The sequence below is a fragment of the Pelophylax lessonae genome, assembly GCF_965119305.1.
Source record: "Pelophylax lessonae genome assembly, chromosome: 9".
NCBI lineage: Eukaryota > Metazoa > Chordata > Amphibia > Anura > Ranidae > Pelophylax > Pelophylax lessonae.
Window position 1 is genome coordinate 84,529,686 of NC_138776.1, and position 26,370 is coordinate 84,556,055.

The window sequence follows — 26,370 nt, forward strand, 5'->3', positions numbered from 1 at the left end:
TCTTTTTTTAGCTAACTGTAAAGATTGGATCCAAAGCTTACGCAAAATCTCTGATACCCAGCTAGAGCTAGAGGCAGTGAATAGTATGGTTGTACAAATATAACGTAGACACCGTTTATTTACGTTATGGCTGCTCATCTTCACTTAAGTACAAACTCTAGTGGATGACACCGCATCACATGCCCACTGCTGACTTTAAAGTAGGACTATACGCAAAACATTTTCTTTTCATTTTGGCTAGAGAAAGGGAGGGTTATAAGCCCTGTCAGGTTTTTTCCCACCATCAGTGTCCTATTGCGGAGATTTACCATCACTTCCTGTCCCATAGCCATACAGGAAGTGAAAGGAAATCCCTCCAAATTAAGGGAATTCTTTTGGGGACCCCCAGGTCACCAGAACTTGTGTCCCTATTGCAAGTATTTATTACTTTTCTTGCTTGGGACAACCCAAAATTTGGTATTTTTCTTTTACTTTCACTTTCCTTAATGGTAAACAGGACAGATAGAGGGGGTGAATCTCCCTAATGGGGCACAGACAGCAATAAAAACTGATAAGCAATCTAATCTCTGTCCACTCTATACAAAACTAAAAAAAAGTTTTGCCTTAAGTTATACTTTAAGTTAGAGCTGTTCTAAATCTAAAACCGTTTTTACCTTATACATTCCCTGTATTAGAGTAAAAAACGATTTAGGACTTGCTGTCTCCTTACCCTCTCAACACCTACTTGACTCCTGGATCGATCCAGCGCTGTGCATGACTGCAGGCTTCTCTTCTTTTTCCCCTTTTCACACAGGGGCTGACAGGACGCAGTGGGAGCCATTGGCTCCTGCTGCTGTCAGTCAAATCCAGTGAGGAGGGAATGGGGGCGGCAGCTGAGCCACGCTGTGTTTGTCAATAGACACAAGCAACTTCCTATGGGGGCACCAAGAAGAGGAGGAGGCTACAGCACTGGTGGGGAAACCCAGAAGAGGAGGCTCTGAGTTGCTCTGTGCAATGCAATTGCACAGAGCAGGTGAGAATTACATGTTTGTCATTTAAAAAAAACAATAATAATAACTAAAAATAATAAATATAATAATAATAATAATAATAATAAAGCGATGTGCAAACTGTTGGCGCTATATACACCCTGTACAATAAATAACTGTGTTCTCAAAAAACACTTTCTTGTTTCCAGAGTTCCAAGGGGCTTAATGTTGCTGGACTGAAGAATCTTTGAAATTATTTAAAATAAGCACAAAGGTTGCTCCACTTGCTAGTTTAGGAGGTTTTTTTTTATTGGAGTCCCCTTATGTCCTGTACTGGTATCTGCAGTGAGGTAAATCTCTGTAATGGGCACATAGACCACAATAATACCCACACAAGTTCAATCCCTTTCCCACCTAGTCTTCCAAATAAGTGCTTTCAGTAAATCCCCATTGGAGACATTCTGCTCTCTTAGGGCTTGTTACAATTGTGTTGCTGTTTGAAGCATGATCCATGTTCAGATCGCTCTTCAGACAGATCGCTGTAGCCAACCTGTTTTATTAATTTTATCTATTTCTGGTACTTATATAGCGCCAACAATTTACACAGCGCTTTACATATATATTGAACATTCACATCAGTCCCTGCCTCCAAAGAGCTTACAATCTAAAGTCTCTAACTTCTCTAACTCACATTCATTTTAACACACAAGTTTTTTTAACAGATGGACTTTTATTCACGATATCTTTAGATATTTTTATTGTGACATTATTGCACTATGTATTTTTTCCTTTACTCTTTTTTATATCTGGGAACATGGATGTGAGGAGATTTTATCTACTGACATTGGATGAAGATTAAAAGTCAAATGTTTTTTAGCATTGATTTTAGTTTCCCAGGTGAGCGGATTGGTGGAAGAATTTGATTTTTTTATTATACAGCATTTCTTGATGAATTTATCATTCTGCATATTTTTAATGAACTGATTATGGTGAACTTTTATATCTTTATATTTATTTATTTTTCAATTTTCTCGCACATGTAATTATTAGATCACGGACTGGTATACATTTTATGTTCTTGCTTTTAGAGGACTATTAGCACACTTGAATAGCACACCACTTTGGTTTACATTTTTTCCTCAGCAAGCACATGAGTACTTAAATTGGTGGGAGCTGCAATTCAAGTTAAGGTTGTTATTGTGTTTGCCATAGCAGCACACCTTTACACTGTTTCTTGTTCTCTAACTCATATTGAAACACATACTATACTTATGTTAGCCTATGTGACAATGCACACATAGGCGTAAACAGGCGTATTTGAAGAAGAGTCTTTATAGGCAGGAAAAAAAAAAAACACGAGAAGCGTTTGGGCAAAACACGCAAACGCGCATAAAAACACTACACGCGCTTAGGCGTTTTCGTTTAATGAATTTTAATGGCTAGAACAAATTAATATTTTAGCCAATATAATGCATTACAGTCTCACTAAACCCACAACAGTAAAATCAGTCTGTATATGCAGTAAAGCATGCTTGTTATACTCACTGTTGAACCTAAGGGGTTAATCATCTGCATTGTGTAAAAAAGTCTGTTTTATCCTGTCTTCTCTGTTCCTCCCCTTCTTCCACTGTCCCCCATCCATCTACTGATAGAACAGAGGCTAGGGGACAAGCTGCACATGCTTAGTTTGGTGTGTATTGGTAGAAAGTTTTTTTTTTTTCTTGGGAGGGTACATGTGATCAGCACAAGGCCAATCAGCCCTGTCCACACAGAGGGTCAGGGGTCCTGCATCCTCATAGGACAGCTGGAGTAGAATGAAAACTCCTCCTACAAACTTTAACCAGACACTGATAGAAGTCACAAGACTGCTCTAACTGCTGATGAAAAAAGTATTTAGCAGTTTGTATTTACTAAAACTATTGCATTTCCATGTTCTGTGCGAGACCAGATATAGTGTAACACTTTAAAGCTAAGCTAAACATGTGAATGCACAAAGACACATATAAACGTGAAAGCAATAGGTGGCTTTAGGCACGTTTTTAAAGATGCTTTTTCCCTGCCGGGAGCAAACGCATCTAGGAGAAAAAAAAACACATGTCCAGTGTGCATGAGGCCTTATATCTGCCTAGAGTTCAGTTTTAAAGCTACCGTGTTACCCCGAAAATAAGCCCTACCCTGGAAATAAGACCTAGCGTGATTTTCGGAAATGGCTGCAATGTAAGCCCTACTCTGAAAAAAAGGCCTAGTTAAAGTCCTTGTTAAAACATATATTCCTTTTTGTAAAAAGATTATATAATGTGCAGTGTCTCCTTTGTGTAACTTTATTGTGGAAAATACCTTATTTACAGCGCCGATGGGTGCTCACGTGACCCACCGGAGATCTTCTCCTCTCCTCCTGGCTGACGTCAGCGGCCCCTCCCTCTGCAGTGCTCGAGGCGGGGCTGACCTCAGCGGGGATCTTGGCCCTTCCTCTGCAGTATTCGGAGCGGGGAAGAAGAGCTGCAGCGGATTACGTGAGCGCCCAGCGGCGCTGTAAATAAGGTATTTTCCACAATAACGTTACACATGGAGACACGCTGCACATTATATAATCTTTTTATAGAATGGATTACATCATTTAAAAGGACTTTAACCAAGGTTTTGGGATTACAGGATGTCATAATGCTAACTCCTGGGCTGACGGGGAGAGAAGACAGGGGACACAGGAACTTTTTAAAAAGCATTTTATTGTTTTATTCCAGGTTTTTTAGAACATAGAGGGGGGAAATGACACAGCACAAGCACTGTGCTGTCTATCATGCTTTAAACGATCAGGATATTTTACATTTTTTTTTCCAAAAGATGACGACGTGACTGTATTTGAATAAATGTAGATTATTATACATAGCGTAAATAAATAAATAAGACATCCCCTGAAAAAAGCCCTAGTGTGTTTTTTGTAGCCAAAATTAATATAAGACCCGGTCTAATTTTCGGGGGAAACACGATATTAATAAGTATACACTAGGTTACTGAGACACACCCAACATTGGATGGCTATAGCAAGTATCAAACCCTGGACTTACGTTCACACTGGATAACATCAAGGTTGAATTGCTGGATGGCGCCCATGCTGATCTGTTTGAGTTCACTGTCCAGGAGCATCTGTGTTAGTGATGTGGAAAGGTGTTTGCAGGCTGACATACAAGCTGTTTGTGCAACTTTTCCCTGGAAAACAAAAATAGTGTGACATTGCATTTATTGATGTTACGCGTAAAATAAATTATGTTTGTACCACTTCTTAATAAACGGAAATAAACAAAAATGACCCAACGTGGAAAAAGTATGTAAAACTTACAATTTTGGTTATTGCCCAAAGGGCAACAATTGTTGATCCTCATGCTACTTTTATGAATTTCATTTTACAGATCCAAGGAAATAAATTTAAAAATATGGAATGATCACATAGAAATTACATTAAAGTATGTTAATATACTGTAAATAATTCTCTTACTAAATGTCACTTTTTATAAAGTGAAGGTGGATAAAAATAATCCCACAAGGAAATAATGGATGAAGCAAATATTTGATCAGTCCTCCCAAAACTCTAGATGGTGGAGAATTAGGCCGGGTTCACACTTATGCAAATTGGATGTGGGTTTCCCAATTCCAATTGGCATCACAGGAGAGTGTTACCGGCTTGCAATGGAGTTGGTTCACACACCTCTGGGACAGCCGCTGTCCGCATTTGTAAAGGGCCCGCAGCCACGGTCCGCATTTGTAAAGGACCCTGTGCGTCTTTGGTCCTGATTCAGGTGTAAATCCAAGCAAAAATTCGGACCTAATTCGCACCTGAGCCGGTGAACAGAGATGCACCGGTCCCATGCTACGAGCCGCGGTGGCAGCATGTGTGAACCCAGCCTTTAAGGGCCTGACAATTTTCTATATCTCTTGAAGAATCTGTGAGATTTCTGCACTTGGGTCTGCAGACTTGATGTGCCCATTACAAAAGGGTCCCACCCTCCCTGCTGGATATATTTACGTAAAATGCATCTGGAGGTGCTGGAACCTACAAAGGTGGGCAGAAAAACCCAATAACCCTAAGATGGACAAGAACAATGGGGTTGATTTGCTAAAACTGGAGAGTGCAAAATCTGCATAGAAACCAATCAGCTTCCAGGTTTTTTTTCGTTTTGTTTTTTTGCTGAATTGAAGAAGCTGAAGTTAGAAGCTGATTGGCTACCATGCACAGCTGCAGCAGCTTTTGCACTCTCCAGTTTTAGTATGTCAATCCCAGAGTCTTAGGCCCCTTTCACACAGGCGGACCGTTCAGATCCGCCTGTCCGTTTTTTTGGCGGATCTGAACGGTCCCCCCATGCATTCCTATGGGGCATCGGATGTCAGCGGAGACATGTCCGCTGACACTCGATCCAATCCGTCAAATCTGGACGGATGGAAACCCTATTTTCCATCCGTCCAGCGGATCGGATGAGAACGGACCGACGGTCCATTCCCATCTGATTTCCCCCATAGAGATGCATGGGGAACTGACAGCTGTGTCTCTGCACACAGCGCGGAGACACAGCTATCATCCTCCTGCTCAGCGGGGGATTGGCGGCTCGATCCCCCACTGAGAAAAACGGAATCCGTCCGACGGACGGATAGTGTGAAAGGAGCCTTATAGAATCCAAGACACAAGAAGTCAGCGGCTGACCCAGTTAAACATGCTTCACTGATGAGTATTTTACCACCTTTGGGTGGACTGATCATTTAAAGAGATGTTCCAGCTGGGAAAAACTAGTTAAAAGTCAGCAGCCACAAATACTGTATAAACAGAAGGATGCAGCGCCAGAGAAAAAATAAAACAATAAGATACAACGAAGTTCATGAAATTGAATCGAGAGACTGCAGTAGAACTGGTCCCCACACCAACTCCAGTGATCTGGAAACACACGTCACCACAGTGATGCTACAGGCAATCCTGCTTACCAGATCATAAGGACCCTCAAGTTATAGAGAGGTCAGTAGGGGCATATGAAGAAAGCGGAATATATCCATGGTGCCAACAGAGGTATGGTGGATAATCCAGAGGCAACGATACTCCACAATCACAATTGGTAGATATCCAACTGAAGAGTAGTGAATTGAACCAGCCAATTAAATCATAAAAATGGCTACTCACAAACAGAAGTTAAAAATGATCATATCAGACTCAATCGCTTGAGTGTCAGGAATAGTCCATGTCCATAGTCCTGTTGAGATGACGGCTGACGCGTTTCGAGGCTTAGCCTCTTCCTCAGAGCCACCAGAGCTCTGAAGAAGAGGCTAAGCCTCGAAACGCGTCAGCCATCAGCCGTCATCTCAACAGGACTATGGACATGGACTATTCCTGACACTCAAGCGATTGAGTCTGATATGATCATTTTTAACTTCTGTTTGTGAGTAGCCATTTTTATGATTGATTAATAAAGCCATACTATTGAGGATAATGCGCTAGGTCGGTGCGCCCTTCTTTGTTTTCTTGTGTTTGAAGCCTTATATACTCCTGAGGTAAAAGTTGGCTGGTTTCATTCACTACTCTTGGGTTGGATATCTACCAATTGTGATTGTGGAGTATCGTTGCCTCTGGATTATCCACCATACCTCCGTTTGCACCGTGGATATATTCCACTTTCTTCATATGCCCCTACTGACCTCTTTATAACCTGGGAGTCCTTATGATCAGGTGATACATAAAGATGAAATTCATTCTCCTACATAAGTTGTACCTGTTTATCTGCGGGAATTCTCTTCTCTACATTCAAAATGCTGAATTATACTGTAAAGTTTGTCTGAGAGTTCAGGAAAAAGAGGGGGTGGAGAGCTGAAGTTACACTATGCAGAGCTCAGTGAGGAGAGCTCTGAGAGTGGATCGGAGGGAAGGGACACATCCCCCTTCACACAACCCACAGGAACAGAGCTGAGGCTGTCAATCTGTCACCTTTTTTCTCTTGGTGTCAGGAAAAGTTGTCAGAAGTGACTTACGCCGATAACAGCAGACAGAAATGACACTTAGTGCTCTGCATAGAGGGATATGCTTTGTTCATATTTCATGTCTGAGGTTTGCAATCACTTTAAGAGTGTTGGGACAAACCATTTGCCACTGACAGGGGTGCTTACAATATTCAGCTTCTATTTATTCATGTAAAACCTTTATTCCAAAAGAAACAAAAGTTTGCTGTAAATGATGCTGTAAATGCTATTGTAACTGCAGTGAGTCAAAGTTTGGCTTCAATTTGCAAGTACATCTGAACCCCCTTCCCCCAGACTAACGGTGCTGCTGTCTGCTGTGCCCCCGTGCTCCTTCATACAGAGTAAGGGCATTCTAATACAGGAAGTGTGTTACTGGCCAGATGACCAAGAGAAAACAGAGGGGGAAAAAAGACTAAAAAAAGAAAACTAATGCAGTCACCACATCTAATAGTTGGTAAGCTGCAATATATTACATTTTTTGTTTTGGGTTTAATACTGCTTTGAGATCAGTGTTGAACTTCCTGTTAGCCCAGGCAGGCACTTGTGATACAGTAAAACAAAAGGGTGCAGCACCAATAATAATGATATTCAGTCCAATATAGGAAGGTCCATAAGTAAACGTAAAAAAGGAAAGACAACCCCCACATAAAATCCCGTGATTCCTCAAAGCACACGTCACCACTGTGTCAGGAGAGAAGATCCTGTTTACCAGAAAGTAATGACCCTCAAATTATACAGTGGTCAAAACAAATGTGTGGAAAGCCCATAACCTCGATCTGCAACTGAACCGGATTTGCACTGTGTCATCAGAACGCCAACGATCGGTTCACCTCTTCTCCAAACCAACAGGCAATTAAACCCACCTCCTGTCAGTGTGTATTATTGCCCCTCTCACCAAGCCACAAGGCACTTGTGATATCTGTGCCCTCTCATGCCCACTTTGGGCAGAAAAAGATTTATAACCTACGGACTATGCTGATTGCAAAATAAAGTCAAACATGATGGAGGGAGAAAAAGAGCTCTGAGGAAGGAAAGTAGGAAGGCAGGACTTTGGGAGGATAGAAGGAAAGAAATCAAAAGGAAAGTAAAGTAAGGAAGGGGCCAAGAAAGAAAAGTTGGATAAAAGGAATTGAAGGAAAGACCAAAGAAAAGAAGAAAATGAAGAGGGGAAAAAATGAAGAAAGTAGGGATCGACCGATTATCGGTAAAGACGATATATCGGGGGCCGATATGCACTTTCCCCGATATATTGGAATCGGCCCCGGAGGTTACCGATATTGCTGATATTTCAGGAAAGAGCTTGTACCGGAGTGATGCCTGCAGCTAGAGGCATCACCCCGGTATCGGCATCCATAGCCGACAGTCGGCTGTCTTGTAATGACAACCGATACGGCTGACCCCCCCCCCCCTGCCGCTGCCTTCCACGGCTCGCCAGAATCTCCCATCCCACCGGGAGACCCGGGCAACCAGCCTGCACGGCCGCCGAAGAGAAGACCCGATTAAAGCCGCATTCGGCTCTGACCGGGTCTCCATGTAGAAACCCGGAAGTGATGTCATGACATCACTTCCGGGTACTCGGCGCCAAATTAAAAAAAATTACAGCATTCAAAACAGCCAAGCTTGGCGTTTTGAATGCTTTTAAGTGCAGAGGAGGGGTTTGGGGTCTTTTAGACCCCCAGATCCCTCCACAAGAGTACCTGTCAAAAAAATAAATAAATAATTTTTCATGTACGAAAATATCGGCCGATACCGATATGCGATGACCAAAATATTGGTATTGGCAATAAAAAAATGATATCGGTCACTAGAAGAAAGGTCAAAAAACAAATAGTAAAGGAAAGGCCAAAGGAAAAGGAAAGGAAGGAAGGCGTGAGCTCGTGGGAAGGAAAGTTGCGTTGAGAGAATTAATATTTGATAGCCCTATAACAAGGGGAAACACCATATAGGTAAGTAATCAGGGTAGCTGAGACGTCTCTTTTATTGTTTTGAATGCAGATGGAAAGAATGTCTTTATTTGCTTTCTGTGTGTCTCCTTAATTAATGTCTGGAAATTGTGGTCACTGGGACAAGAAGTAAAGCCGGCCATAGACGGTAAAAATCTGGGCCGGTTAAGAAGGGACGGCCGAGATTCGAGCCATGTATGGGCAGGCTGAATGTACCCAATTTGATCGATCAACCAACTTGGGTACAACCAACCTGTTGGATTTTGCATGCGATTTCCAATCATTAATCAGTATTCCCCCGTCCAGGATGGCGCCCCCTGCCCGGAGAATAGCTCTGTGGGAGGGATTCCCCCATCAGCACTGATTGTGTTGATGGGAGAATTGGGCGATTTTCTTTCCCGAAACCCGTGGTTGCAGGACAGAAAATCGCAGTCTATGGTTGGCTTAAGTTAGATTCCCAACAGAACACATACAACAAACACTTACCAGATATCATAACCTGTCATCACACAATCCAAAACTAAACAAGTTCTGGCTGGAGTTCTACTTTAAGTGTCACTGAAATATTTTGAAACATTTTAAAGAAAATCAGCTTTTTCAATAAAGGTTGTCATAACCTTTACCAGAAGGCCGTGTTACCATTTGTAAATTCCATAGTTGTAACAACTCTTCTGATTAAATAAGCTCTGCTAATCTACCATGAGAGTCACAATTTTACAGCTAAAATCACAAGTCTACTGCTCACTGAAAGAACTTACTAAGGAATTCTGTGACAACAACAACCCAGAAACAGCACTGGTAATGACACCGTGACACGCTGCGCTATTCCACAAGCAGGGCCGTATCAATACAAGCGGAGAATGGAAGGAGAAAAGAAGAAATCAATGGTCCACAGTTCATTTAATTACAATGTAATATGTTGGAGATACCTAATGGCTATGTCATTTTGATTTAATGGAACAACTAGTGCATTTTAGTTTAATGTACTGCTTCATTAGATAAGCTGTGCCTCCTATTTGCTCTGCAATGATAATGAAATAACTGTACAGGCAGACAAATTGGTTGTCGAGAAAAATTCCAAGGAACAATTTGTTTTTTTCTTCCCTAGACAGCGAAAAAGTTAAAGTCATTAAAAAAAGAATGAGAAACTTTTAGAGAGTCCTTTTAATGCTCTCAGTGGCGCTGTAATATACTGACTACCTTGGAAGAAGGCAGAGAGCTTTTGAGGTTGGAAGTGTATATGGAAAAACATGGACTTTATAGGCACGTATATAAAAAAAATACCAAGATTTATTAATAAATACAAAAAGGACATACAATTTAAAAAAAATTAAATCATGAATATCACATGAACACAATATAAAAACATGAGCCTTGATAATAACCACGGTAATAAAACCAATTCCCCTAAGGGGAAAATTATAAATACCAGAAGCCCCTCAGGGGATATCGGCATGGCCGTGGCACTAGTGGTGGTAAATCAGATGTTAGTTAGCTCAACATGTTGGGGGTTTTTTTTGGTGCCTCAAACCAATTAAAGTGTGGGACTTTATGGGCAGGTAGATGCAAGTACTGATGTGTTTGTATACAGTATACAATGTATATAAGGTATATACAGAAAATAATACAGGATATATTTTTCTTTTTTTCAAAGGATAAAATAATAATTTATTTACAAAAAGAATTTTCCAAGTATAATGGATAGCATAATGGTGAGTATTGTGCTTGGGGTAAGGAGCCCAAGTGTGAAAAGTAGGAAAGAAGTTGATTCCACAGAATCAGTGACAATGGTGCAAGGTGACAAATTGTTAGGGATTTTTTGGGACTGTTTTCCAGTAGTTGTTAAAGGGACTTTGGTCCTCCCAAAAAAGAGTCCCCGTTTGCTGACGCGTTTCGGCTCGCAGGCCTTTTTCAAAGCTTTACGTCACTCAATGCTTGTTCTATGAAAAAGAAAATATATTTGAGCCTATTTGGGGCCTTAATGTTACCATAGTTGTGATACAGATAATGGGTAGGAAAACTATTTCCACATACATTTGTGTAGCTGGCGGCTACTGCATCAGGGTCCCCTGTCCTTGTAATAGTCACAGCGGGATCAAATTCTGCGCAAAGACCTGGGGTGGTATAGTGGAGGAAAGAGGATAATCATTGGATACTGTGTGTCCAATTAGTATCGGATTTATATTTATATTATATTATTTTTATGATCACTTACAGTTGCGGGGGTTAATACGCGCTTCCTCTTTAGGGGGGGGTGTGGTTATTCCTCCCTCTGACCGTATCAAATGCTGGTCTGATAAATGATTTTCTTAAATGTGATAGAGTGCTTGTAACAGTATATAGGGTGACTTGTGAGTACCAAATTTTATAGATGGGGATTCCCCTGTAGAACTTACGTTTGAAAGGTCTTGAATAGGCAGAATAAATCATCCGGTCGGCGCAGGTAGTGTCCGTCTCCTTTCTCCTGTTAGGGAGAAGTGAGCGCTGACTGTCGATCCCCGGCCTTTTAAAGACGTCCGCACATGCGCAGTGGGTTCTGCATGTGGGACGACTTGGGTTCTGAGCGTGACGTGGCGTCTGTATAGTAAACCTGCGCCCGTCGGATGCGCGCGCAGGTTGCCACGGCCCGTTGTGAAGGACGCTCTTCTGGCCGCCAGCACGGAAGAAGGTACCCTCCTTCCCTCGATTGGGATTGGTGGGTCCCGAGCCGCCCCTACATCGGAATGTAAGGGCTACCCGTGCTGGGTGTGACTAAGAGGAGTGTGGGGAGCCGATCTGCACCGCCGATAGCCGCAATCAATGTATGTGGAGTATCTCAATACAAATTAAATAGCAAAAACTGATCTTTTAATGTAAGTTAATAACCATAAACAAGGCGAAGTATGCTAAACAGACATAAATCATGTAAATAAAGATAAATAAATAAATAAAGGAAAAAGACAATACATAAGGGTAAATAGAAAACGGTTTTAAGCAGTAGAATATATTGATCCCACTTGGGGGTGCCTGATGGATTAGTATGGAGCAATCTAGATATCCGGACATTCCAGAGTTGTTCCAGGGCAATGTCTAGCATGATTAGGTGTCAGTGGTTGGTCCATGGATGAATGAAGACCGATGTATGGGAACATATTGAAAATCCCCATAGAATCGGTCAGTATGTGAGTATCGGATAGAGGATGAGATGGATGGATGGATGGTGTGTTGATCTTATGGTAAAATACCATAATCAATACAGCGGCTGTCGGAATTAGGACACCTTGTATAGAGATATATGTTGGTGACTGTCAGTAATTAAGAATTGATTGTTTATGAAGGTGAGGGAAGGTTTTTGATTTTCAATCCGTTTTTCCTGACGAAAAACCCTCCAAGAACGGGCGAAAACTCTCGTTCTCGTTTAGTCCAGGTGATTTTGTGGCCTGAAGGCGTCTTATCCACCTCATTTCCATTTGTAGCAACCGTTTGTTCCAGTCCCCCCCTCTACACGGTATGTGTATCCTTTCCAGGGCTGTAAATGTTACTTTTGGCATTATGTTTTTGTGATGTTGTGCAACGTGTCTGCCCAAAGGTACGTAGAAATTACACATCTCCATACTGTTGATGTGTTGATTTACGCGTTTGCCAAATTCCTGTTTTGTTTTTCCTATGTAATAGGATTCGCATTGGCATCTCATGATGTAGACCACCCCCTTCGTCCGACAGTTAACAAAATGTCGGGGTGTAAAAAGGTCTCCATTAGGTAGTGTGAGGTTTGTACATTTCTTGATGACATTACACTGTCCACAGCTCCCACATGGGAATGTGCCCTTCTGTTTACAGGGGTCTTTTCTGGATTCCTTGTACTCACTGTGTGTGAGTAACTGTTTCATGGATCCCGCTTTCCTATAAGTGATCTGGGGATTTTCTGGTATAAATGGTTGTATCATGGAGTCCTCCCTGAGGATCTGCCAATGCTTGGCTATGATGTTTCTTATTTTGGGGTGGTCGTTGGTGAATCTCATAATGACCCTTGTTTGGTTTTCTGATTCATCGGATGTCTGTTTCTTTTTCTTTTTGAATAGAATGTCCTGTCTCTCTTGTTTCTTGACTCTATTGAAGGCTTTTCGCAGGGTCGTCTTTGTATAGCCCCTTTTCCTCAGTCTGGCTGTGAGTGAATCAGCTTCTCTCTGAAAGTCCTGTTCTTTAGTGCAGTTCCTCTTTAACCTGAGGAATTGGCTATATGGAATTGCACTTTTGAGTGAGGAGGGATGAAAACTGGATGCATGTAATATGGAATTACCTGCGGTTTCCTTACGAAATAAGGTGGTTTTTAGAGATCCGTTTTTGTCCTTTATGATCCATGTGTCTAGGAATGGTATTTTTTCTTTGTCGTAACTCATGGTAAAGTACATGTTATACGTGTTTCGATTCATGGCTTGGAGGCATTCTTTAATCATATTTTCCGGGCCTGTCCAGATGATGAAGATGTCGTCGATAAATCTTTGCCAGACAATTATATTGCTGGCAAAGATACTGTTTTCCTCTTGTGCAAGAAATTCCTGTTCCCACGCTCCAAGGTATGTGTTCGCATAGGACGGGGCACAACTTGTGCCCATTGCGACACCACATATCTGTAAATAATAAGTGCCATTGAAGACAAAAAAGTTGTTGTTAAGGATGTAGTCCAACATCATAATTATGAAGGAGTTGAAATTATAATCATATCCACTCTGCTCTTCTAGGGTTCTTTTAATGACTTCCATACCTTTCTTATGCGGGATGTTGTTGTAGAGTGCTTCAACGTCGATGGTTACTAAGAACGCATCGTCAGGTATAGTTATACCATCCAAGATTTGAAGAAGGTGTCCTGTATCTCTGGTGTATGAAGGAAGTTTGGTTACATGCGGCCTTAAGTATGCATCGATAACCTTGCTGGTATTCTCCGTTAGGTTACCATTCCCCGAAATGATGGGTCTGCCTGGGGGGTTGATTTTGTCCTTATGGATTTTAGGTAAAGCGTAAAAGGTCGGAGTTCTGGGATGTTTAGTCCTTATATATTGCCAGAGTGATTCCGATATCATCCCTTGGTTTCTTGCTCCATCTATTTTTTTATAGAAGTCTTCTTTATATGTTTCTACCATAATAGGTATTATTTTTTTATAGCACTGAGTATTATCCAAGATCTTCTGACACATGGTTTTGTAATCGTCGTTGTTCATTAAAACAATGTTCCCCCCCTTGTCGGAGGGTTTTATTGTTATGGATTCGTTTTCCTTCAGATTTTGTAGGGCTGTTCTTTGGTCTTTAGTAAGGTTATGTAATGTCTTTTTCCCCTTAAGTTTCTCTAAATCCTTAGTAGTTTCCCTTACAAAGAGGGCAATTGAGGGGTTCTCATTAAGTGAGGGGAAGATGTGGGATTTTTTCTTAAAAGAGGGGCCTTTGGCTCCTTTTGGGTCTTCTGTCTCTACGTTTTCATTTTCAGTGTGTGTGTCTTCATCTAGCCAATCGTCTATAGCTCCTTCCTCGAGTAGCAGATTGAGATCTCTTATGGCCCTGAATTCAGCTGCTGTTAGACTGGTTGGAGGTATTTCGGTAGATGTTGATTTCTTGTTGTATTTGACCTTAAGGAGTAGGTTCCTCGCGAATAAATTAATATCTTTGATAGTTTCAAAGGTGTCAGTCCCTCTATTGGGACAGAAGGAGAGTCCTAGAGATAATACTTCCCTTTCCGCTTTTGTTAGAACATGTGTGGACAAATTAATAATAGTCAGTCCCTCATGTTCCATGACTTCATTTAGTGTTATTTTTTCACTTGTTTGGTGTTCTGTTTCACGCCTAAAAAAGGCCTCTGTGATCTCGGGTTGTCGTCTTTAGGTTGTTGTGATCTGGTGAACATTTTGGGGTATTTTATTGGGGCTGTAGCACCTTCGTCAGGGAAGGAGGTTTCAGGTCTGTTTTGTTCCTCTGCATCTTGTGAAGATTGGTCATCGTGGTCGTCCGTTGGTTGTGGGTTCTCAGGGGGCTTATTGTGGCCTCTGCGTCTCAGGGGTTGTTGTTCCTGTCCCGATGTGTATGCTGATGAGTCAGACGAGTATTGTGGGCCAGGGTTCCGTTGTGTTTTGTACATGGTTCTCCTGTTTTGTCTGTTATTCGTCCATCTATAGGCACGATTCTGTGAAAAGGCATTTTTGTCTCGCCAATACTTACGTTCCTTTTTCTTCAACATCTCCTTACTGAACTCTTCAATATGTTCTTTTAGTCTCCTCTCCTGTTCACTATATAGTGGTATACTTCTGAGGGGGTTAAGTTTTTCATATATCTGTTTTATCTCTATGTCTAGGTTTTCCATTTGTCGAAGGTATTCTGTTTGTAGGAGGATCATCAGTTTTTTAGAACACTCATTAAGAATTTCTTCCCATTCTTTCTTCATCGTTGCTGAGATGTTATCCATTGTCGGAAATATCTGGATTCTGAGACCAACTGGATTAATATTTTCTGTCACGTATCTTTCAAAGCTCTTTATATGCCAGAATAGAGCTGACTTCCGTTCTAATTGTCTTTTTAATGTGTTAAATAATGCTGAAATGTCAGATGCCTGTTGCTCATTACCCTGGAAGCTCCTCTGGATATCCAACATCAGGCTGCTCCATCCATCTCCAATCAGGTTCCCCGTGGGTGGGTCCTCCCTGTCGGGAGCACTCATTTTCTCTTCACTTGCAGTGAGAGATTGTGGGCTCAGTGGTCGTCTGGGTTACCTTTTCCCTTGTGACTCCAGGTCACACCAAGGACGGTAAGAACTCCCAAGTTTCTGAGTCCTTGTATTAAAAATAAAAGGTAGGGTCCTGCTGTGTTAACCCTGGTATATAAACAAAAGTTGGGTGTGCAAACCAAAAGAAAAAGAGGCAATGGATGTGTTATCCATCCGAACAATAGGTGAAGGGGGAAGTTTTTTTCTTTTGTGCACAAGGTAAGTAGGTGTTGCCACCGTCCCTAACAGGTATGTTGGGGGTTTTTTTTGGTGCCTCAAACCAATTAAAGTGTGGGACTTTATGGGCAGGTAGATGCAAGTACTGATGTGTTTGTATACAGTATACAATGTATATAAGGTATATACAGAAAATAATACAGGATATATTTTTCTTTTTTTCAAAGGATAAAATAATAATTTATTTACAAAAAGAATTTTCCAAGTATAATGGATAGCATAATGGTGAGTATTGTGCTTGGGGTAAGGAGCCCAAGTGTGAAAAGTAGGAAAGAAGTTGATTCCACAGAATCAGTGACAATGGTGCAAGGTGACAAATTGTTAGGGATTTTTTGGGACTGTTTTCCAGTAGTTGTTAAAGGGACTTTGGTCCTCCCAAAAAAGAGTCCCCGTTTGCTGACGCGTTTCGGCTCGCAGGCCTTTTTCAAAGCTTTACGTCACTCAATGCTTGTTCTATGAAAAAGAAAATATATTTGAGCCTATTTGGGGCCTTAATGTTACCATAGTTGTGATACAGATAATGGGTAGGAAAACTATTTCCACATACATTTGTGTAGCTGGCGGCTACTGCATCAGGGTCCCCTGTCCTTGTAATAGTCACAGCGGGATCAAATTCTGCGCAAAGACCTGGGGTGGTATAGTGGAGGAAAGAGGATAATCATTGGATACTGTGTGTCCAATTAGTATCGGATTTATATTTATATTATATTATTTTTATGATCACTTACAGTTGCGGGGGTTAATACGCGCTTCCTCTTTAGGGGGGGGTGTGGTTATTCCTCCCTCTGACCGTATCAAATGCTGGTCTACGATATATAGTGATAAGTGTATCAGAGCGGTCTGATAAATGATTTTCTTAAATGTGATAGAGTGCTTGTAACAGTATATAGGGTGACTTGTGAGTACCAAATTTTATAGATGGGGATTCCCCTGTAGAACTTACGTTTGAAAGGTCTTGAATAGGCAGAATAAATCATCCGGTCGGCGCAGGTAGTGTCCGTCTCCTTTCTCCTGTTAGGGAGAAGTGAGCGCTGACTGTCGATCCCCGGCCTTTTAAAGACGTCCGCACATGCGCAGTGGGTTCTGCATGTGGGACGACTTGGGTTCTGAGCGTGACGTGGCGTCTGTATAGTAAACCTGCGCCCGTCGGATGCGCGCGCAGGTTGCCACGGCCCGTTGTGAAGGACGCTCTTCTGGCCGCCAGCACGGAAGAAGGTACCCTCCTTCCCTCGATTGGGATTGGTGGGTCCCGAGCCGCCCCTACATCGGAATGTAAGGGCTACCCGTGCTGGGTGTGACTAAGAGGAGTGTGGGGAGCCGATCTGCACCGCCGATAGCCGCAATCAATGTATGTGGAGTATCTCAATACAAATTAAATAGCAAAAACTGATCTTTTAATGTAAGTTAATAACCATAAACAAGGCGAAGTATGCTAAACAGACATAAATCATGTAAATAAAGATAAATAAATAAATAAAGGAAAAAGACAATACATAAGGGTAAATAGAAAACGGTTTTAAGCAGTAGAATATATTGATCCCACTTGGGGGTGCCTGATGGATTAGTATGGAGCAATCTAGATATCCGGACATTCCAGAGTTGTTCCAGGGCAATGTCTAGCATGATTAGGTGTCAGTGGTTGGTCCATGGATGAATGAAGACCGATGTATGGGAACATATTGAAAATCCCCATAGAATCGGTCAGTATGTGAGTATCGGATAGAGGATGAGATGGATGGATGGATGGTGTGTTGATCTTATGGTAAAATACCATAATCAATACAGCGGCTGTCGGAATTAGGACACCTTGTATAGAGATATATGTTGGTGACTGTCAGTAATTAAGAATTGATTGTTTATGAAGGTGAGGGAAGGTTTTTGATTTTCAATCCGTTTTTCCTGACGAAAAACCCTCCAAGAACGGGCGAAAACTCTCGTTCTCGTTTAGTCCAGGTGATTTTGTGGCCTGAAGGCGTCTTATCCACCTCATTTCCATTTGTAGCAACCGTTTGTTCCAGTCCCCCCCTCTACACGGTATGTGTATCCTTTCCAGGGCTGTAAATGTTACTTTTGGCATTATGTTTTTGTGATGTTGTGCAACGTGTCTGCCCAAAGGTACGTAGAAATTACACATCTCCATACTGTTGATGTGTTGATTTACGCGTTTGCCAAATTCCTGTTTTGTTTTTCCTATGTAATAGGATTCGCATTGGCATCTCATGATGTAGACCACCCCCTTCGTCCGACAGTTAACAAAATGTCGGGGTGTAAAAAGGTCTCCATTAGGTAGTGTGAGGTTTGTACATTTCTTGATGACATTACACTGTCCACAGCTCCCACATGGGAATGTGCCCTTCTGTTTACAGGGGTCTTTTCTGGATTCCTTGTACTCACTGTGTGTGAGTAACTGTTTCATGGATCCCGCTTTCCTATAAGTGATCTGGGGATTTTCTGGTATAAATGGTTGTATCATGGAGTCCTCCCTGAGGATCTGCCAATGCTTGGCTATGATGTTTCTTATTTTGGGGTGGTCGTTGGTGAATCTCATAATGACCCTTGTTTGGTTTTCTGATTCATCGGATGTCTGTTTCTTTTTCTTTTTGAATAGAATGTCCTGTCTCTCTTGTTTCTTGACTCTATTGAAGGCTTTTCGCAGGGTCGTCTTTGTATAGCCCCTTTTCCTCAGTCTGGCTGTGAGTGAATCAGCTTCTCTCTGAAAGTCCTGTTCTTTAGTGCAGTTCCTCTTTAACCTGAGGAATTGGCTATATGGAATTGCACTTTTGAGTGAGGAGGGATGAAAACTGGATGCATGTAATATGGAATTACCTGCGGTTTCCTTACGAAATAAGGTGGTTTTTAGAGATCCGTTTTTGTCCTTTATGATCCATGTGTCTAGGAATGGTATTTTTTCTTTGTCGTAACTCATGGTAAAGTACATGTTATACGTGTTTCGATTCATGGCTTGGAGGCATTCTTTAATCATATTTTCCGGGCCTGTCCAGATGATGAAGATGTCGTCGATAAATCTTTGCCAGACAATTATATTGCTGGCAAAGATACTGTTTTCCTCTTGTGCAAGAAATTCCTGTTCCCACGCTCCAAGGTATGTGTTCGCATAGGACGGGGCACAACTTGTGCCCATTGCGACACCACATATCTGTAAATAATAAGTGCCATTGAAGACAAAAAAGTTGTTGTTAAGGATGTAGTCCAACATCATAATTATGAAGGAGTTGAAATTATAATCATATCCACTCTGCTCTTCTAGGGTTCTTTTAATGACTTCCATACCTTTCTTATGCGGGATGTTGTTGTAGAGTGCTTCAACGTCGATGGTTACTAAGAACGCATCGTCAGGTATAGTTATACCATCCAAGATTTGAAGAAGGTGTCCTGTATCTCTGGTGTATGAAGGAAGTTTGGTTACATGCGGCCTTAAGTATGCATCGATAACCTTGCTGGTATTCTCCGTTAGGTTACCATTCCCCGAAATGATGGGTCTGCCTGGGGGGTTGATTTTGTCCTTATGGATTTTAGGTAAAGCGTAAAAGGTCGGAGTTCTGGGATGTTTAGTCCTTATATATTGCCAGAGTGATTCCGATATCATCCCTTGGTTTCTTGCTCCATCTATTTTTTTATAGAAGTCTTCTTTATATGTTTCTACCATAATAGGTATTATTTTTTTATAGCACTGAGTATTATCCAAGATCTTCTGACACATGGTTTTGTAATCGTCGTTGTTCATTAAAACAATGTTCCCCCCCTTGTCGGAGGGTTTTATTGTTATGGATTCGTTTTCCTTCAGATTTTGTAGGGCTGTTCTTTGGTCTTTAGTAAGGTTATGTAATGTCTTTTTCCCCTTAAGTTTCTCTAAATCCTTAGTAGTTTCCCTTACAAAGAGGGCAATTGAGGGGTTCTCATTAAGTGAGGGGAAGATGTGGGATTTTTTCTTAAAAGAGGGGCCTTTGGCTCCTTTTGGGTCTTCTGTCTCTACGTTTTCATTTTCAGTGTGTGTGTCTTCATCTAGCCAATCGTCTATAGCTCCTTCCTCGAGTAGCAGATTGAGATCTCTTATGGCCCTGAATTCAGCTGCTGTTAGACTGGTTGGAGGTATTTCGGTAGATGTTGATTTCTTGTTGTATTTGACCTTAAGGAGTAGGTTCCTCGCGAATAAATTAATATCTTTGATAGTTTCAAAGGTGTCAGTCCCTCTATTGGGACAGAAGGAGAGTCCTAGAGATAATACTTCCCTTTCCGCTTTTGTTAGAACATGTGTGGACAAATTAATAATAGTCAGTCCCTCATGTTCCATGACTTCATTTAGTGTTATTTTTTCACTTGTTTGGTGTTCTGTTTCACGCCTAAAAAAGGCCTCTGTGATCTCGGGTTGTCGTCTTTAGGTTGTTGTGATCTGGTGAACATTTTGGGGTATTTTATTGGGGCTGTAGCACCTTCGTCAGGGAAGGAGGTTTCAGGTCTGTTTTGTTCCTCTGCATCTTGTGAAGATTGGTCATCGTGGTCGTCCGTTGGTTGTGGGTTCTCAGGGGGCTTATTGTGGCCTCTGCGTCTCAGGGGTTGTTGTTCCTGTCCCGATGTGTATGCTGATGAGTCAGACGAGTATTGTGGGCCAGGGTTCCGTTGTGTTTTGTACATGGTTCTCCTGTTTTGTCTGTTATTCGTCCATCTATAGGCACGATTCTGTGAAAAGGCATTTTTGTCTCGCCAATACTTACGTTCCTTTTTCTTCAACATCTCCTTACTGAACTCTTCAATATGTTCTTTTAGTCTCCTCTCCTGTTCACTATATAGTGGTATACTTCTGAGGGGGTTAAGTTTTTCATATATCTGTTTTATCTCTATGTCTAGGTTTTCCATTTGTCGAAGGTATTCTGTTTGTAGGAGGATCATCAGTTTTTTAGAACACTCATTAAGAATTTCTTCCCATTCTTTCTTCATCGTTGCTGAGATGTTATCCATTGTCGGAAATATCTGGATTCTGAGACCAACTGGATTAATATTTTCTGTCACGTATCTTTCAAAGCTCTTTATATGCCAGAATAGAGCTGACTTCCGTTCTAATTGTCTTTTTAATGTGTTAAATAATGCTGAAATGTCAGATGCCTGTTGCTCATTACCCTGGAAGCTCCTCTGGATATCCAACATCAGGCTGCTCCATCCATCTCCAATCAGGTTCCCCGTGGGTGGGTCCTCCCTGTCGGGAGCACTCATTTTCTCTTCACTTGCAGTGAGAGATTGTGGGCTCAGTGGTCGTCTGGGTTACCTTTTCCCTTGTGACTCCAGGTCACACCAAGGACGGTAAGAACTCCCAAGTTTCTGAGTCCTTGTATTAAAAATAAAAGGTAGGGTCCTGCTGTGTTAACCCTGGTATATAAACAAAAGTTGGGTGTGCAAACCAAAAGAAAAAGAGGCAATGGATGTGTTATCCATCCGAACAATAGGTGAAGGGGGAAGTTTTTTTCTTTTGTGCACAAGGTAAGTAGGTGTTGCCACCGTCCCTAACAGGTATGTTGGGGGTTTTTTTTGGTGCCTCAAACCAATTAAAGTGTGGGACTTTATGGGCAGGTAGATGCAAGTACTGATGTGTTTGTATACAGTATACAATGTATATAAGGTATATACAGAAAATAATACAGGATATATTTTTCTTTTTTTCAAAGGATAAAATAATAATTTATTTACAAAAAGAATTTTCCAAGTATAATGGATAGCATAATGGTGAGTATTGTGCTTGGGGTAAGGAGCCCAAGTGTGAAAAGTAGGAAAGAAGTTGATTCCACAGAATCAGTGACAATGGTGCAAGGTGACAAATTGTTAGGGATTTTTTGGGACTGTTTTCCAGTAGTTGTTAAAGGGACTTTGGTCCTCCCAAAAAAGAGTCCCCGTTTGCTGACGCGTTTCGGCTCGCAGGCCTTTTTCAAAGCTTTACGTCACTCAATGCTTGTTCTATGAAAAAGAAAATATATTTGAGCCTATTTGGGGCCTTAATGTTACCATAGTTGTGATACAGATAATGGGTAGGAAAACTATTTCCACATACATTTGTGTAGCTGGCGGCTACTGCATCAGGGTCCCCTGTCCTTGTAATAGTCACAGCGGGATCAAATTCTGCGCAAAGACCTGGGGTGGTATAGTGGAGGAAAGAGGATAATCATTGGATGCTACAGCCCCAATAAAATACCCCAAAATGTTCACCAGATCACAACAACCTAAAGACGACAACCCGAGATCACAGAGGCCTTTTTTAGGCGTGAAACAGAACACCAAACAAGTGAAAAAATAACACTAAATGAAGTCATGGAACATGAGGGACTGACTATTATTAATTTGTCCACACATGTTCTAACAAAAGCGGAAAGGGAAGTATTATCTCTAGGACTCTCCTTCTGTCCCAATAGAGGGACTGACACCTTTGAAACTATCAAAGATATTAATTTATTCGCGAGGAACCTACTCCTTAAGGTCAAATACAACAAGAAATCAACATCTACCGAAATACCTCCAACCAGTCTAACAGCAGCTGAATTCAGGGCCATAAGAGATCTCAATCTGCTACTCGAGGAAGGAGCTATAGACGATTGGCTAGATGAAGACACACACACTGAAAATGAAAACGTAGAGACAGAAGACCCAAAAGGAGCCAAAGGCCCCTCTTTTAAGAAAAAATCCCACATCTTCCCCTCACTTAATGAGAACCCCTCAATTGCCCTCTTTGTAAGGGAAACTACTAAGGATTTAGAGAAACTTAAGGGGAAAAAGACATTACATAACCTTACTAAAGACCAAAGAACAGCCCTACAAAATCTGAAGGAAAACGAATCCATAACAATAAAACCCTCCGACAAGGGGGGGAACATTGTTTTAATGAACAACGACGATTACAAAACCATGTGTCAGAAGATCTTGGATAATACTCAGTGCTATAAAAAAATAATACCTATTATGGTAGAAACATATAAAGAAGACTTCTATAAAAAAATAGATGGAGCAAGAAACCAAGGGATGATATCGGAATCACTCTGGCAATATATAAGGACTAAACATCCCAGAACTCCGACCTTTTACGCTTTACCTAAAATCCATAAGGACAAAATCAACCCCCCAGGCAGACCCATCATTTCGGGGAATGGTAACCTAACGGAGAATACCAGCAAGGTTATCGATGCATACTTAAGGCCGCATGTAACCAAACTTCCTTCATACACCAGAGATACAGGACACCTTCTTCAAATCTTGGATGGTATAACTATACCTGACGATGCGTTCTTAGTAACCATCGACGTTGAAGCACTCTACAACAACATCCCGCATAAGAAAGGTATGGAAGTCATTAAAAGAACCCTAGAAGAGCAGAGTGGATATGATTATAATTTCAACTCCTTCATAATTATGATGTTGGACTACATCCTTAACAACAACTTTTTTGTCTTCAATGGCACTTATTATTTACAGATATGTGGTGTCGCAATGGGCACAAGTTGTGCCCCGTCCTATGCGAACACATACCTTGGAGCGTGGGAACAGGAATTTCTTGCACAAGAGGAAAACAGTATCTTTGCCAGCAATATAATTGTCTGGCAAAGATTTATCGACGACATCTTCATCATCTGGACAGGCCCGGAAAATATGATTAAAGAATGCCTCCAAGCCATGAATCGAAACACGTATAACATGTACTTTACCATGAGTTACGACAAAGAAAAAATACCATTCCTAGACACATGGATCATAAAGGACAAAAACGGATCTCTAAAAACCACCTTATTTCGTAAGGAAACCGCAGGTAATTCCATATTACATGCATCCAGTTTTCATCCCTCCTCACTCAAAAGTGCAATTCCATATAGCCAATTCCTCAGGTTAAAGAGGAACTGCACTAAAGAACAGGACTTTCAGAGAGAAGCTGATTCACTCACAGCCAGACTGAGGAAAAGGGGCTATACAAAGACGACCCTGCGAAAAGCCTTCAATAGAGTCAAGAAACAAGAGAGACAGGACATTCTATTCAAAAAGAAAAAGAAACAGACATCCGATGAATCAGAAAACCAAACAAGGGTCATTATGAGATTCACCAACGACCACCCCAAAATAAGAAACATCATAGCCAAGCATTGGCAGATCCTCAGGGAGGACTCCATGATACAACCATTTATACCAGAAAATCCCCAGATCACTTATAGGAAAGCGGGATCCATGAAACAGTTACTCACACACAGTGAGTACAAGGAATCCAGAAAAGACCCCTGTAAACAGAAGGGCACATTCCCATGTGGGAGCTGTGGACAGTGTAATGTCATCAAGAAATGTACAAACCTCACACTACCTAATGGAGACCTTTTTACACCCCGACATTTTGTTAACTGTCGGACGAAGGGGGTGGTCTACATCATGAGATGCCAATGCGAATCCTATTACATAGGAAAAACAAAACAGGAATTTGGCAAACGCGTAAATCAACACATCAACAGTATGGAGATGTGTAATTTCTACGTACCTTTGGGCAGACACGTTGCACAACATCACAAAAACATAATGCCAAAAGTAACATTTACAGCCCTGGAAAGGATACACATACCGTGTAGAGGGGGGGACTGGAACAAACGGTTGCTACAAATGGAAATGAGGTGGATAAGACGCCTTCAGGCCACAAAATCACCTGGACTAAACGAGAACGAGAGTTTTCGCCCGTTCTTGGAGGGTTTTTCGTCAGGAAAAACGGATTGAAAATCAAAAACCTTCCCTCACCTTCATAAACAATCAATTCTTAATTACTGACAGTCACCAACATATATCTCTATACAAGGTGTCCTAATTCCGACAGCCGCTGTATTGATTATGGTATTTTACCATAAGATCAACACACCATCCATCCATCCATCTCATCCTCTATCCGATACTCACATACTGACCGATTCTATGGGGATTTTCAATATGTTCCCATACATCGGTCTTCATTCATCCATGGACCAACCACTGACACCTAATCATGCTAGACATTGCCCTGGAACAACTCTGGAATGTCCGGATATCTAGATTGCTCCATACTAATCCATCAGGCACCCCCAAGTGGGATCAATATATTCTACTGCTTAAAACCGTTTTCTATTTACCCTTATGTATTGTCTTTTTCCTTTATTTATTTATTTATCTTTATTTACATGATTTATGTCTGTTTAGCATACTTCGCCTTGTTTATGGTTATTAACTTACATTAAAAGATCAGTTTTTGCTATTTAATTTGTATTGAGATACTCCACATACATTGATTGCGGCTATCGGCGGTGCAGATCGGCTCCCCACACTCCTCTTAGTCACACCCAGCACGGGTAGCCCTTACATTCCGATGTAGGGGCGGCTCGGGACCCACCAATCCCAATCGAGGGAAGGAGGGTACCTTCTTCCGTGCTGGCGGCCAGAAGAGCGTCCTTCACAACGGGCCGTGGCAACCTGCGCGCGCATCCGACGGGCGCAGGTTTACTATACAGACGCCACGTCACGCTCAGAACCCAAGTCGTCCCACATGCAGAACCCACTGCGCATGTGCGGACGTCTTTAAAAGGCCGGGGATCGACAGTCAGCGCTCACTTCTCCCTAACAGGAGAAAGGAGACGGACACTACCTGCGCCGACCGGATGATTTATTCTGCCTATTCAAGACCTTTCAAACGTAAGTTCTACAGGGGAATCCCCATCTATAAAATTTGGTACTCACAAGTCACCCTATATACTGTTACAAGCACTCTATCACATTTAAGAAAATCATTTATCAGACCGCTCTGATACACTTATCACTATATATCGTAGACCAGCATTTGATACGGTCAGAGGGAGGAATAACCACACCCCCCCCTAAAGAGGAAGCGCGTATTAACCCCCGCAACTGTAAGTGATCATAAAAATAATATAATATAAATATAAATCCGATACTAATTGGACACACAGTATCCAATGATTATCCTCTTTCCTCCACTATACCACCCCAGGTCTTTGCGCAGAATTTGATCCCGCTGTGACTATTACAAGGACAGGGGACCCTGATGCAGTAGCCGCCAGCTACACAAATGTATGTGGAAATAGTTTTCCTACCCATTATCTGTATCACAACTATGGTAACATTAAGGCCCCAAATAGGCTCAAATATATTTTCTTTTTCATAGAACAAGCATTGAGTGACGTAAAGCTTTGAAAAAGGCCTGCGAGCCGAAACGCGTCAGCAAACGGGGACTCTTTTTTGGGAGGACCAAAGTCCCTTTAACAACTACTGGAAAACAGTCCCAAAAAATCCCTAACAATTTGTCACCTTGCACCATTGTCACTGATTCTGTGGAATCAACTTCTTTCCTACTTTTCACACTTGGGCTCCTTACCCCAAGCACAATACTCACCATTATGCTATCCATTATACTTGGAAAATTCTTTTTGTAAATAAATTATTATTTTATCCTTTGAAAAAAAGAAAAATATATCCTGTATTATTTTCTGTATAT

At 41.5% G+C, this 26,370-nt stretch overlaps 1 protein-coding gene across 7 annotated transcripts in view; it reads right to left on the bottom strand.

Annotated features, from left to right (window-relative positions):
* Positions 1-26,370, bottom strand: part of EXOC6 (exocyst complex component 6) — a gene marked incomplete at its 5' end in the record, with an annotated part of 513,187 nt that overhangs the window by 115,700 nt on the left and 371,117 nt on the right. For all 7 annotated transcript variants that reach the window (XM_082267958.1, XM_082267957.1, XM_082267962.1 and 4 more), the window contains one exon: positions 4,034-4,175. In XM_082267958.1, coding sequence (XP_082124084.1) covers positions 4,034-4,175 — 142 coding nt within the window. The remainder of the gene's footprint in view (positions 1-4,033; positions 4,176-26,370) is intronic.